Here is a 12,900-nt window from a genome sequence, read left to right on the forward strand (position 1 = left end):
CTCTTCCATATATAAAAATGATTTTAAAATAATTTCTCTCTCTCTTTCCAGCCACCTTCTGGAATTACCAAGCACTGACACCTGAACATGACTGTTTAAAATGAGCCTCACCTGGGGCTTCCTCTTGGTATGTGGGTTCCTTGCTGGGTTCTGCGCTCACTGCAGCTGCAATATCTCCAGTGGACTTAAAGGGAGTGGGTGTGGCGCCCATCCTGGACCATCTGCTATGCGTGTCCTCTCTTGAACTTAAGCACACGTCATGTTAACGTCTCATCATGTGACAGATTTGCAAATACATATGTGCGTACACTCACAGGGATGTGGGCGAGGGAAAATACTCATCATCTTACTTTGGTCTTTCCTTCAGCTTTTCATTCGAGGAATGATAATCATAATCGGAATACTGCTGTCGTCTGTCCTCCGGAGAAAATGATTGGTTTGACTCTATTTCTGAGATATCTGATTTCAAAAATAAGAAAAGACTTCTTAATAAAACATTTGAGACCTGTGCCAGAAATTATTCTATTCTCTGGGCAAGGAAACAGGGGAAATGGAAGAGAGGGCAGGCAGTAAATGTGCTATTAGTCTGAGTCTTTCGTTGAAAAAAAAAAAAGAATCTGATCGTTTGAAAGGAAAGGCATTAATTAACAAAGAGGGCTCTAAATCCAGAATTTTATGTTCCTCTTTCATCATACTTTCCATCAAAGCTGACACTGAAGAGACAAAATCCAATGATGGGAATATATATATGTGTGTGTGTATGTGTGAATCTATATTAGTGTATATACACAGGTACACACACACACACACACACACACTCATTTTGAGTGTGCACATAGACCAGTGCTTCTGAAACTTTAATGTGCGTACATATCACCTGGGATCTTGTTAGAATGCAACTCTTCTGGGCCGGGCCCGAGATTCTGCAATTCCGTCAAGCTCCTGGATGACACGATGCTGCTAGTGGGCTAAGCAGCACACTTGGAGTAACAAGGAAATAACCCGTAAGCTCCTAGCACCCTGGCATTACTTCCTGTGCTCTACGTGTTTTCCTGTATTCAGAGCAGTAACCACCTGATTAGACATTGTATATAATAGAAATTAAACCAAGTTTTAAGGTTTTATAAAGTAATTCTTTTAAAGATCAACAAGTCCATTTCTAAACTTGAGAACTTAATATTTTCTAAACTTTTCTGCACAAAGCCAATACTAGATGATTAAGTAGGAAATAGCATGCCTATTTATTTTTATTGGTAGTTTTTACATGGTTAAAATGTTATCGTATGTACTGTATGTCAACTATACTTCAATTAAAAAAATAAAAATAAATAATAAAGACATGCCCGAGAGCCCCCCGCCCCGCCGAAAAGTGAAGGGCTAAGAAGACACAAGACCATTTTGAAGGACAAGAAGTTGGATTTGGCTGTGGAAATTAATGAAGAGAGACCAAATAAATAAATGTTATCTTATGTAAAATTCATATTCAAATTAAAAAAAAAGAAACGACTATAGCTTCATAAGAGAAGAGGTGACACAGATTGCTAACCAATGAATACCAGACTATTCATCCATTCTGATTGAGTCTATTATAGTGTCTACCAGTTTTAACTATCCTCTACATTGTCTTCTCTTTGTTGGAAATATTAACAGTCACTTAAAAAAAATCACATGATAAAGCACAAGAATGAGCAATTTACAAATGTATGTGGTTAGTTCTGTGAACCACTCCCACATACATTTTTTTACTAACAAGTTTTGTTTTCAATGGCCTCAGAGTCCGCAGGGATTCACAAGTACACCAGAATTTCATACTGGAATCCTAATTTCAACAGACCCTTTAATAAGAAAATAACAACCAAACCTGGAATTAAAGTTTAAAAGAGAGGCTTCTGTTAGAAATTTAACTTCCAGGTGAATGGCTATGCTAGATAGAGATGACAATGCAGAAGCAACAGTCTTCCTCTCCTCCAGCTCAGCTCACAGCCTCCCCTTTCTTTACCTTCTATTTCTGAGTCGCTGTCATTTAACGAGGGGATGTTGATGAGCGTCTGCTTGCTGTCCCTCAACACCACGAGCTGGAGTTTTCCTCTTGACTTTTCTATCAGTTTTCGGGCATCCGTTAAAGACATGTTCTCAGTTACGGTTCCATTTATCTGTGTTTATGAAGAACAGTAATGTTCCATGCAATACAACTACCCACAGCAAAACAGAAAATTCTTATTTTCCTCTTCTAAAAAGTTAAGGGCTTTGCTCAGTTACTCAAACAGACGTGGGCTTTAGGATGACTGACTGAATAAAAATGAATTATCCTTTAAATTAAATATAACCCCACATGCCTGGAACCCAAACACAGGCCTGAGAAAGCTGTAGTGTACTTAAGTTACTCTGCTAATTTATTTAACTTCCAAGCTCAAGACGATGGTTTGGTTTACTACTGGAACATGTTTCCTGACTAGAGAGGTTTACAAAAACGATTAAATATTCAGCATTCATATACCACCAACTTGCCCTCTCATCTTTCCTTCGTTTAGAGAACAGGAGCTTAAACTTTTAATAAACAGGGAAGAAGAAAGACTTTGCTGAGATTTTTTTAAAATTTATTTTAATTTATTTTATTTTTGGCTGTGTCGGGTCTTTGTTGTGGTGCGCGGGCTTCTCACTGAGGTGGCTTCTCTTGTTGCGGAGCATGGGCTCTAGGCACACGGGCTTCAGTAGTTGTGGCTCCTGGGCTCAAGAGCGCAGACTCAGTAGTTGTGGCGCACAGGCTTAGTTGCTCTGCGGCATGTGGGATCGTCCCAGACCAGGGCTCGAACCCGTGTCCCCTGCACTGGTGGGCGGATTCTTTACCACTGCACCAGGGAACCCCCAAGATTTTTGTTTTTAACTGACACTACACTATTACAAATCTCCAAGTCTGGTTTTCCTGATAAAAATGATCTCTCTGCTGCCCTTCCAGGCTTTGTCTTATTATTGACTCCTATCTCAACAAAGTTTCACTGACTTGGCACTTGAATGCGGAAATACAGACTAGGAAGCTGAGCATGAACCCACCCACCTTGAGAATTATGTCTCCTTCATGCAGGTTGCCATCTTTAGATGCTAGACCTGTTCCGGTCATTTCCTTTATGAAGATCTGACTCCCGAGCCGGAGACCATACTCTAGAAGACAAACACACAAACAAACACATATTTCATCAACGTGTTCAGAAAACTAAGGCTGGCTTTTAGGACGATTTAAAAATATGTACGCAAAATTAATTTTGCATGTGAGACAGTCTGTAAGCCCACCGGCCTTCACTTGTCAAAACAGTCGATGTCATTAAAAAAAAAAGAAAAAGAGGCAGAGGGACTGTTCTAGATTAAAAGAGACATAAAAACCAAATGCACTGCGTGAAACTTCACTAGATCCTCAATCCAATATGGGGTAGAGGTGGGGGGTAGGGGTGGATTACATTATTTTGGAGCAACTTCAAAATAAACTGCACTATAATATATTAAAAGGCATATTAATGCTAACTTTCTTAAGAGTAATAATGGCATTATGGTTATGAAGGGCAATGTTTCTATCCTTGGGAGATACCTGCTGAAATATTTAGGGGTAAAGGGTCATTTTGCCTGCAACTTACCTTTCAGTGGTTCCAAAACACCATTTAGAGACAGAGAGATGCGGTAGGGGAGGAAGACGGGGGAGGGAGAAAGGGAAAAAAAGGAGAAATAAAACAAATGTGGCAAAATGTTAACAATTGGTAAAACTAGGTGAAGGCTATTTGAGTTATTTGCCACAAAATTAACACTTTTCAAAACAAAATGTTGGGGAGAAAAAAAAACAATTCAGTACATCTTAACAGGCGTGTTCTACTGACAATACAGTTGCCTACAGGAAAGTACCACAAATAGCAAACCCTCTATCTGTAACAATTTAGATTGTGTGGGATTTGGCACTGAAAAAATGTCACTGTGTGAAGAAAAGGGGTAGATAAGCCAGCAAAGCAACAAATAAAGTATTCAACTAAAACTGGCACAGCTCTGGGGATTTATGGACTTTGCATTGTTCTCAAGAAAAACCACTGTATTTACTAAGTATGTACATTTGAAAATATTTTAAATACTATTTAGACTATTCTGATTTTACTTATTAAACATGTAAAAATACACACTTTAAGGATGAATTTTGGTTATTTTAGGAAGCTACCTAAACCTAGCAGGTTTGAAAAGAGGCACACTCAAATTTTATTATTATTGTTATGGACTCAGTGAAGTCAGAAACAGAAAAATAAGTATCGTATATTAACGCATATTTGTGGAATCTAGAAAAATGGTACGGATGAACCTATTTGCAGGGCAGGCATAGAAAGGCAGACTCGGAACGGATGTGTGGACACGGTGGGGAAGGGGAGGGTGGGATGAATTGGGAGATCAGGTTTGACATATATACACTACAATGTATAAAACAGATAGCTAGTAGGAACCTGCTGTATAGCACAGGGAGCTCAGTTTGGTGCTCTGTGATGGCCTAGTTGGGTGGGATGGGGGGGGGGTGGGAGGGAGGTCCAAGAGGGAGGGGATGTGTGTATGCATATGGCTGATTCACCGCACTGTGCGGCAGAAACTAACACAACATTGTAAAGCAATTATACTCCAATAAAAAAAAAATCTTATCAATTCAAAATAAAGTAACTTTCTGCCACTTAGAAGTAGATTTAAAGAGAAGTTTTAAGTGACTTATAGTAAGTTAGATTCAGATCTTACCACAAGGATTAAAGCTGTTAAGGTCCACCCCTGCCCTTTAGGGAGCTGATACTCAAGAAAGAATAAAGGTAAGACAGACAGCATTTTCTTCAGGGATGGCGATTCCTTACAGGTTAAACAGCCTCACAGCCCAGGACAGAAGGTTGAGACAAACTTGAGCAATGACTTCTTTCTCACGTGTCAACAATTCCTCCATCCTCTTAAAAACTGCACTCTTATTGTAAAATTACAAATAGGTTGCTATTGGTATGTTTGTGGGCACCTCTCAAATGAGGAAAAAAAGTCAGTTGGCCATCTTCTAAGACTTTTACCAGCAAGGCTATCTGATGCCCATGAAACATGTAAAAGCTGGCCATGTGAATGGATCCTATTTTTCTTAATCAAATGTAGGTTTTGCCTGCAGCCAGATATTTGTAAAGATTAATTCTTATGCAACTCTAGCCAGTGATAGCTAAACTACCGTGTCATCTTAGCAAAAGGTGGCTTAAAAAATCTTTTAAAAAGCAGAACTTTGGAAAAAACAAACAAGCAAACACTGAATTCTAAGTTTAAAAAGCAAAATGGCCCAGAAACAGTAAAATGGCGCATCAGCAAAGGGGCATGAGCCCTCTCTGTTCCTTACTAGTATTACTAAGACCAGGCATGATGTGGGCAGTTTCTTAGGACAAACATCTTTTTCATTGTGGGTCACAACTCATGAGCGAGTCTTGAAATCAATTTAGTGAGTTGGGACCAGTATCTTTTAATTTAATGTAAGAGAACCTCTCAAAAATCATCACTCAGAGTTAAGTACCATTCCGTGAAACACTTGGCCAAGTTTTTCACATATTGGTGCCTCCACGATTATTTGCAAGATGTGGTTCTTTCTGTGGCAGGAGGAGGAGGGGGAAGAGAAGGAGAAAGAGGAAGAAGGGGAAGAGGAGAGAGAGGGGGAGGAAAATACTGAAAAGCACTGCAACGGGGAACTCAAGAATCTGGGTGCAAGTCCTACCGGACGTGCATCAGCCTTCTGTGAAGGAGGCCTTGTGTCAAGTTATCTTTCTCAAAACTTCTCTACGGTCCACAATCTGGAAGCAGAATAGTTTTTACTCTGCAATTCTTGGGGGTTGATGAATTAATACGTCATTATCCATGGTTATAAAGATTTTCTAGAATTCTTAAATCTCCCAAGATTCACATTCCTCAGAGATAGTACCATCTCAACTTTCACCTTTGTTTTCTGGACCTGGGCTCCAGTATCCCATTATTCGCATCCTTGCAGTTACCTCAATATCCTTTCAATAGATACCCAATTGTATAACTCAACTCTTTAAGCTCCTCTAGAAGAACTAAAGAAAACAAACCCTCTCATCTGATAGGCTCTTTAAAATGCAAATTCCCAACCTAAAAAGCAAGAGGTCTTTCACTTTGCCCTCTTGGGTACTCTTATCTTTTTTCCTCTTTGAAGGAGGACAATTAGAGAACATGCAGAGATAAAAGATGTTACCAGGAATTCAAAAAGTTGGAAGCTAAAAATCAATGCAGGGAATAGCTCAACATGGGGCTCTAAATCCCTGTTCATTCACCTACTTGTTTCCTATCATCTATTTCCAAGAGATGAAGTTTGAGCTCCAACTCCACCACTTACTCACCAGCTTCAAGATGTGGGCATGTCACCTCCCATCTCTGAGTTGCAGAAGCCTCACCTCACTGCAAGTGCTACTTGCTTGTCCAGCTGCCACAAAGGGGTTTAGTTAATCTGGATGTGCTTAAGCGTATGCAACTGCTCCAGGCACGCAACATGGGACGGGCAGCCTGGGCCAGAGCCTGCCTCATCTGTGGACACACCAAAAACCTCTCTGCACCTTGCTATACCCACCTGTAAAAGAGGAATGAAGTCTCCTACCTACCACAAAGGCTTCTGGTGAGGATTAAATTAGAAAGTATTTATTCCACAGAGGGCCCTGGCATAGAGCAAAAACTCAATCAAGATTACCTGGAGTATTGTCCCCTACTGTGGTTTCAACAGTTTAAGCTACACTGGGTTCACCAAGAGAGCCTGTTAACACAGAGACCCCAGGGGCCACCCCAGTGCTTCTGATTCAGTGGGGGCTGGTCTGGGGCCTGAGAATCTACATTTCTAATAAGCGTCCAGGTGATATTTATGCTGCTCTAAGAACCACTGGCCTATTAGTTTAAAGCCAGATTTCCACCACCTGGCTTAGTCACTGATGATACAACTTTGTGCAAGTCAATGAACTTTTCTGTGCCACTAGTTTCCTTGTCTATAAAATGAAGATATGACTAACTCCCACAGGGGGTGGTGGTGAGGACAAAATGAGCTAATCCGTGCAAAGCATTTATTAGGTCAGTGCTTGGCACACAGCAGGTTCCACGTAAGAGTTAGCTATTATAGTGCTTTTTCTTCATCAAGCATGACTACCTTCATTTGCTTTGCTTTTCATCAGAAGGATCCCGATGGGCCTGTCCGAGTCCAGCTGTCCCCGCGGCTCGGGGCTGGGGCTGCGGGAGTGGAGGTGCTCGTGGCTGCGGCTCCAGGACGTCCCGTACCGGGCATCGGGCTGGGCCCTGAGGCCATACTCCCGCTCCGGGCTGTAGGCGCGATCGTAGGTCGGGTCAATGCTCCGGCCGCGGCTCCTCTCCCGGGCTCGCCGGTAGTCATCGTCGTCGTGGTCCAGGCCCCGCTCGAGGCTGCGGCCACGGCTGCGCTCTCGGGCTCGCCGGTAGTAGTAGTCGTCGTCGTGGTCCAGGCCCCGCTCCAGGCTCCGGCCGCGGCTCCGGTCCCGCTCCCGGCTGCGCGCCCGGTCGTGGGGACGACCCCTCTCCAGGCTGTCCTCCCAGCTGCGGCTGCACTCTCCGCGGCTGCTGGGCCGGCTCCTCTCGCTGTACCCGCTGCGCGCGCTTCTGCCATCAAATTCGTCCATCAGCTCGAAAGCCCGGTCATGCTCGTGGACGGGAGGGCTGCCCTGCGGCGGGGCCAGCTGGACCTTCCGGGGCCTCTTGACCACCTGTCACAAAACAAACAGTGGGGACGCAAGACAATCACAACCAAACATAGAGAATGCAGTGGTTAAGAGCCCGGGTTCTCCTTCCAGTAAAACTCTTGTGTCCCCACCCAGTTGCTAAGCCTCAGGGTCCTCATCTGGAAAATGAGGACCCCCTCAGGGGGGTCAAGGATAAAATAAGACAATAAGTATAAAACTCTGAGCACAGTGCCTCCAAAATCTGCTTCTACTCGAAGTGTGAAAAGCACCAAAGGGATTTAAATCACTAAGTTACAAAAATGAAAATCCAGAAAGTGAGACATTCTGTACACAAGTGCGTAGGTTCATCTAAAAGTCAATGTCATTCAAAAGAGGTGGGAGGCAGGTAAGGGGAGAGAGGAGGTAAAAGAGGGATCCTTTAAGATTAAAATGGACCGACGAGGGCGCTGAGTGGAGGCAGCGAAGAGCGCTCGGGCGGACCACTCCGCTTTCCCGCGCCGCGCAGCCTCCCGCCCTCCGCCTCCTGTTCGGACCCGCCGCCGGCTTCTTCTCCCGAGACTGCCCTCAGCCCGCGCACCAGTCGGCTCCGCTATGGCGACCCGCAGCCCCAGAGTCGTGATTAGTGATGATGCACCAGGTTATGACCTAGATTTATTCTGTAGACCTAATCATTATGCTGAGGATTTGGAAAAGGTGTTTATTCTTCATGGACTAAATATGGACAGGACCGAACAGCTGGCTTGAGAATGTGATGGAGATGGGAGGCCATCACATCGTGGCCCTCTGTGTGCTCAAGGGGGGCTATAAATTCTTTGCTGACCTGCTGGATTACATCCAAGCACTGAACAGAAATAGTGATAGATCTATACCTATGCCTAGATTTTATCAGACTGAAGAGCTACTGTAATGACCAGTCAACAGGTGAGGTAAAAGTAATTGGTGGAAAATGTAAAACCGATAGCTAGTAGGAAGCAGCCGCATAGCACAGGGAGATCAGCTCGCTGCTTTGTGACCACCTAGAGGGGTGGGATAGGGAGGGTGGGAGGGAGGGAGACGCAAGAGGGAGGAGATATGGGGATATATGTATACGTATAGCTGATTCACTTTGTTATACAGCAGAAACTAACACACCATTGTAAAGCAATTATACTCCAATAAGAATGTTAAAAAAAAAGTAATTGGTGGAGATGATCTCTCAACTTTAACTGGAAAGAATGTCTTGACTGTTGAAGATATAACTGACACTGGCAAAACAAGGCAAACCTTGCTTTCCTTGGTCAAGCAACATAATCCAAAGATGGTCAAGGCTGCAAGCTTGCTGGTGAAAAGGACCCCTCGAAGTGTTGGATATAGACCAAACTTTGTTGGATTTGAAATTACAGACAAGTTTGTTGTAGGATATGCCCTTGACTACAATGAGTACTTCAGGGATTTGAATCATGTTTGTGTCATTAGCGAAACTGGGAAAGCAAAATACAAAGCCTGAGAGTTCGAGTTTGGAAACCTCTGGAGTCCCATTGAAATCACCAGGAAAATTACCAAATGTTCTAGTTCTGTGGCCAGCTGCTTAGCAGAGCTTACTGCATGTATCTTCTAAGAATTTTATGTTTTGTATTTTAGTTGCCGAATTCCCGAACTCTTTATTTGCACTATGAGCCTATAGACTGTCAGTTCCCTTTGGGTGGATTGTTGTTTGACTTGTGAATGAAAAGTCTCTTAAACCACACCACTATTGAACGAAAACATTGAAACTGTATCTGTAAGAAACATTTAAAGACAAGAATATATTAGTTTTTTAATTGATATCTTAATTTTTATATATTCAGGAAAGAACAGAAGTGATTGAATATTGTTAATTATACCACTGTATGTTTAGAAAAGAAGCAGTCAGTTTCATATCAGTGACAGCATTTAGAGGTATTGTTATGTTGGATAAACCATATGTCCTGGAATTACTTTAGTAGATTTCAGGAGCATTAACTGTATTTTCCCGCTTGTTCAGATTATTTCTGGTGAATCTTTGTCAACAGTTCCATTTAAATACAGGTCAATAAGTTCTAAAAACCTACCACTTTTTGAAGTCTTCAATGTAAAAATCCTAAAAATAAAGGCTGTCTCTTTAAAAAAAAAGATTAAAATGGACTAAAGTGATTAGGACCAAATGTGATGAGTGAACTTTGATTGGATCCTGGATGGGGAAGAAAAATCTACCAAAGTCATCTTAGGGTATGGACTGTATATTAAATGATATTGTAGAGTTATTATTACTTTTCTTTTTTTAATTTTAAAGTAATAACAAGTATTTATCTGATTTACAGAAAAGAAATACAATTAAGAGATTAAGGACAAAACTCCATTAGTGTAAAAGTCACTGGCTAATCTAGCACAGGAACAACTGGATTGCTTCCAGCAGTTTTGAAGCACTAAAAGATCTTAAAATGTGGATAGAGAAACAGATGTGTATATTTCTTTATATTAAAGTTAAATATGAATTTTATTCTGACAAGTCAGACCCAGAATGTTACTTTATCAATTTTTATGCATTTGAACATCTGCAACATATAGCAATCCTTTGTTTAGTAATCTTCAGTATAAATATAAAAATCTGAGATACATGAGAATGTTTTTCAAATCATACTTCTATTTCTTCACAGCTTTATATGTGCAAAATTATACATAATTATAATTTTCAAACTTTGAATATCCATGTTATTTGATATATCTGTACAGAAAGAGTAAGATAAAAAACATTTAATAAAATTAAATATATCTAATTTGCAAAATTGATGTCTGACATTTGTTGTGTGCTCGTGCAACAAAGAGTGCATAGGTTATTTCTGCAGCAATCAAAACCAAAATCTTTTTAAACTCAGATTTCAAGTTTCCTCTGATAATTATTCTACTCCCTGGAAATACTTTCAAGTTTTGATTTCTAGATGCAATGGGCATTTTGTTACATATACATGTATTTTATCCCTAAACTTGTATATTTTCAAACCATTTGAACATTATAATCAGACTCAGCATGGTGATTTTTTCTTAGAATCTGTAGAAGTCCTCTGTTCAGGATTAATGTAGAGACTCCCAGTGCGCCAATGTGAAAAACCAGGTAAAGATAGTATTACCACTATGCTTTAGTGGGATTTCCTGCAGGTTTAGGATCATAACCATATAGGAAAGTAGCTCTTATTACAAGGATGGCTCCAAGGGAAAAGACACTGGTTGGTACGAAATCTTGTAGTCAAAAAATAAGATATCAGTGTTGCTAATACTGTTCACAAAGAGGTTGCAAATCCTTTTAAAATGTTATCCGCATACTTAATCACAGCAGCTATTACAAGGCCTCCCAGTGCCTGAACAACAACTATCCATGTCAGCTGGTTATACCCCTGAAAAAATCCATTCTTTGATTCCAGTTCTCCTTCATAAACATATACACCCATTAACCCAAATATACTCCCCCAAAAACCAAGCTGGATGTTTCTTACCCACACTGATTGTTTGGTTTCTTTTAAGATTTTCTCAAACTAAAACCCAGCAAAGCCACTTGAAAAACATGCTGTGCGAACTGCCATGAAGCCTACGAATTGTGAGCCAGGTGAAAGTTCCTTAGAATTAAGCGCTTGTGGGGCTTCGATGGTGGCTCAGTGGTTAAGAATCCACCTGCCAATGCAGAGGACACGGGTTCGATCGTCAGACCTGGAAGATCCCACATGCCGCAGAGCAACTAAGCCCGTGCGCCACAACTACTGAGCCTGTGCTCTAGAGCCCGCGAGCCACAACTACTGAGCTCGCGTGCCACAACTACGGAAGCCGTGTGCCTAGAGCCCATGCTCCACAACAAGAGAAGCCACCGCGATGAGAAGCCTGCATGCCACAACGAAGAGAAGCCCCCGCTCGCCGCAACTAGAGAAAGCCCGCGCACCGCAACTAGAGAAAGCCCGCGCGCAGCAACGAAGACCCAACGCAGCCAAAACTAAATAAATAAATTTATAAAAAATTAAAAGAAAAAGAATTAAGCGCTTGAGAATCTGAGGGCCACTGTACAAAAGCAACTCCTGTCATCAAAATTACTAGGGAGAGCCACTGGTACACACTTAATTTTTTTACTAAGCATCGACACAGAAAATAATGCAGTCCTAAGAATTTTCAACTGATATGTGACCTGATAAGTAGCTGCGTCTAGATTTGACAGTGCCACAGAGAGTAAATAATTCTGAAGAGTATATATCCCTGACGGAATAGCAAGTTTAAGCGTTTCCATAGGTTTGTTAAGAATTTCACCACGTAGTATTCAATTCAGTGCTCTTAGACTACATTTGCTGTCTTTGTAGACTAATAAAATGCAGGCCATTGTTTTCAAAAGTTCAGCAACAGCCACAGCTGTAGATGATAGATAACGAGGCCCCTCCTCTTTTAAAGTCCTAGAATAACACATTGTTAGAACCAAACTGGTAGCCTGAAAGACCAAAATTCCCAAGGAAAGGTATTTTAGATTGGCTGATGATGTCTTATCTTCATTTGCCTGCTAATGTTGGAGGGTCTCCTGCAGAGGTGGCAGGCAGCTGAGGCTCACCATGGGGACAAGGGCACTGGCAGCAGCAGTTCTGGGAAGTACTCATTTTCGTGAGCCCTCCCAGAGACCGCCATTAGCCCTGCCATAGAGCCTGTAGCTACTTTTCTTAAATAGGATAACAGTAGTATAATTATGCAGATGAATGTCCTTATTTAGGAGACTTGAGAAGTAAGAAGGATTAAACTGTCATGTCTGCAACTTCCCCTCAAACGGTTCACTAAAAATATGTATGTCTGGGCTTCCCTGGTGGCGCAGTGGTTGAGAGTCTGCCTGCCGATGCAGGGGACACGGGTTCGTGCCCCGGTCCGGGAAGATCCCACATGCCGCGTGAGCCATGGCCGCTGAGCCTGCGCGTCCGGAGCCTGTGCTCCGCAACGGGAGAGGCCACAACAGTAAGAGGCCCGCGTACCGCAAAAAAACAAAACAAAACACAAGTATGTCTTTATATACATACATAAAGAAAAATCAAGTGAATATGGCAGAATATTAACACTGTAGAAGATATATGTGTTGATTATACTAATCTTTGAACTTTTCTTTTTGTTTGAAAATTTTCATAATATAAAGTTGAAAAAAAAGTTAAATACCACA

General features: G+C 41.7%; 1 protein-coding gene and 3 pseudogenes across 6 annotated transcripts in view; 1 reads left to right on the forward strand and 3 right to left on the reverse strand.

Annotated features, from left to right (window-relative positions):
* Window positions 1-12,900, reverse strand: part of TJP2 (tight junction protein 2) — a 133,832-nt gene that overhangs the window by 26,376 nt on the left and 94,556 nt on the right. For all 6 annotated transcript variants that reach the window (XM_067744224.1, XM_067744221.1, XM_067744227.1 and 3 more), the window contains 5 exons: window positions 7,172-7,757; window positions 3,056-3,159; window positions 2,000-2,153; window positions 351-459; window positions 112-245 (listed from right to left, as the gene is read on the reverse strand). In XM_067744224.1, the coding sequence (XP_067600325.1) occupies window positions 112-245; window positions 351-459; window positions 2,000-2,153; window positions 3,056-3,159; window positions 7,172-7,757 (1,087 nt within the window). The remainder of the gene's footprint in view (window positions 1-111; window positions 246-350; window positions 460-1,999; window positions 2,154-3,055; window positions 3,160-7,171; window positions 7,758-12,900) is intronic.
* LOC137227797 (hypoxanthine-guanine phosphoribosyltransferase-like) lies at window positions 8,290-9,219 on the forward strand (annotated as a pseudogene).
* Window positions 9,521-11,377, reverse strand: LOC137227796 (UDP-N-acetylglucosamine transporter pseudogene; annotated as a pseudogene).
* On the reverse strand, window positions 11,573-12,383 carry LOC137228268 (UDP-N-acetylglucosamine transporter pseudogene; annotated as a pseudogene).

Source organism: Pseudorca crassidens, chromosome 7 (genome assembly GCF_039906515.1).
Source record: "Pseudorca crassidens isolate mPseCra1 chromosome 7, mPseCra1.hap1, whole genome shotgun sequence".
In the NCBI taxonomy this organism is placed as follows: Eukaryota; Metazoa; Chordata; class Mammalia; order Artiodactyla; family Delphinidae; genus Pseudorca; species Pseudorca crassidens.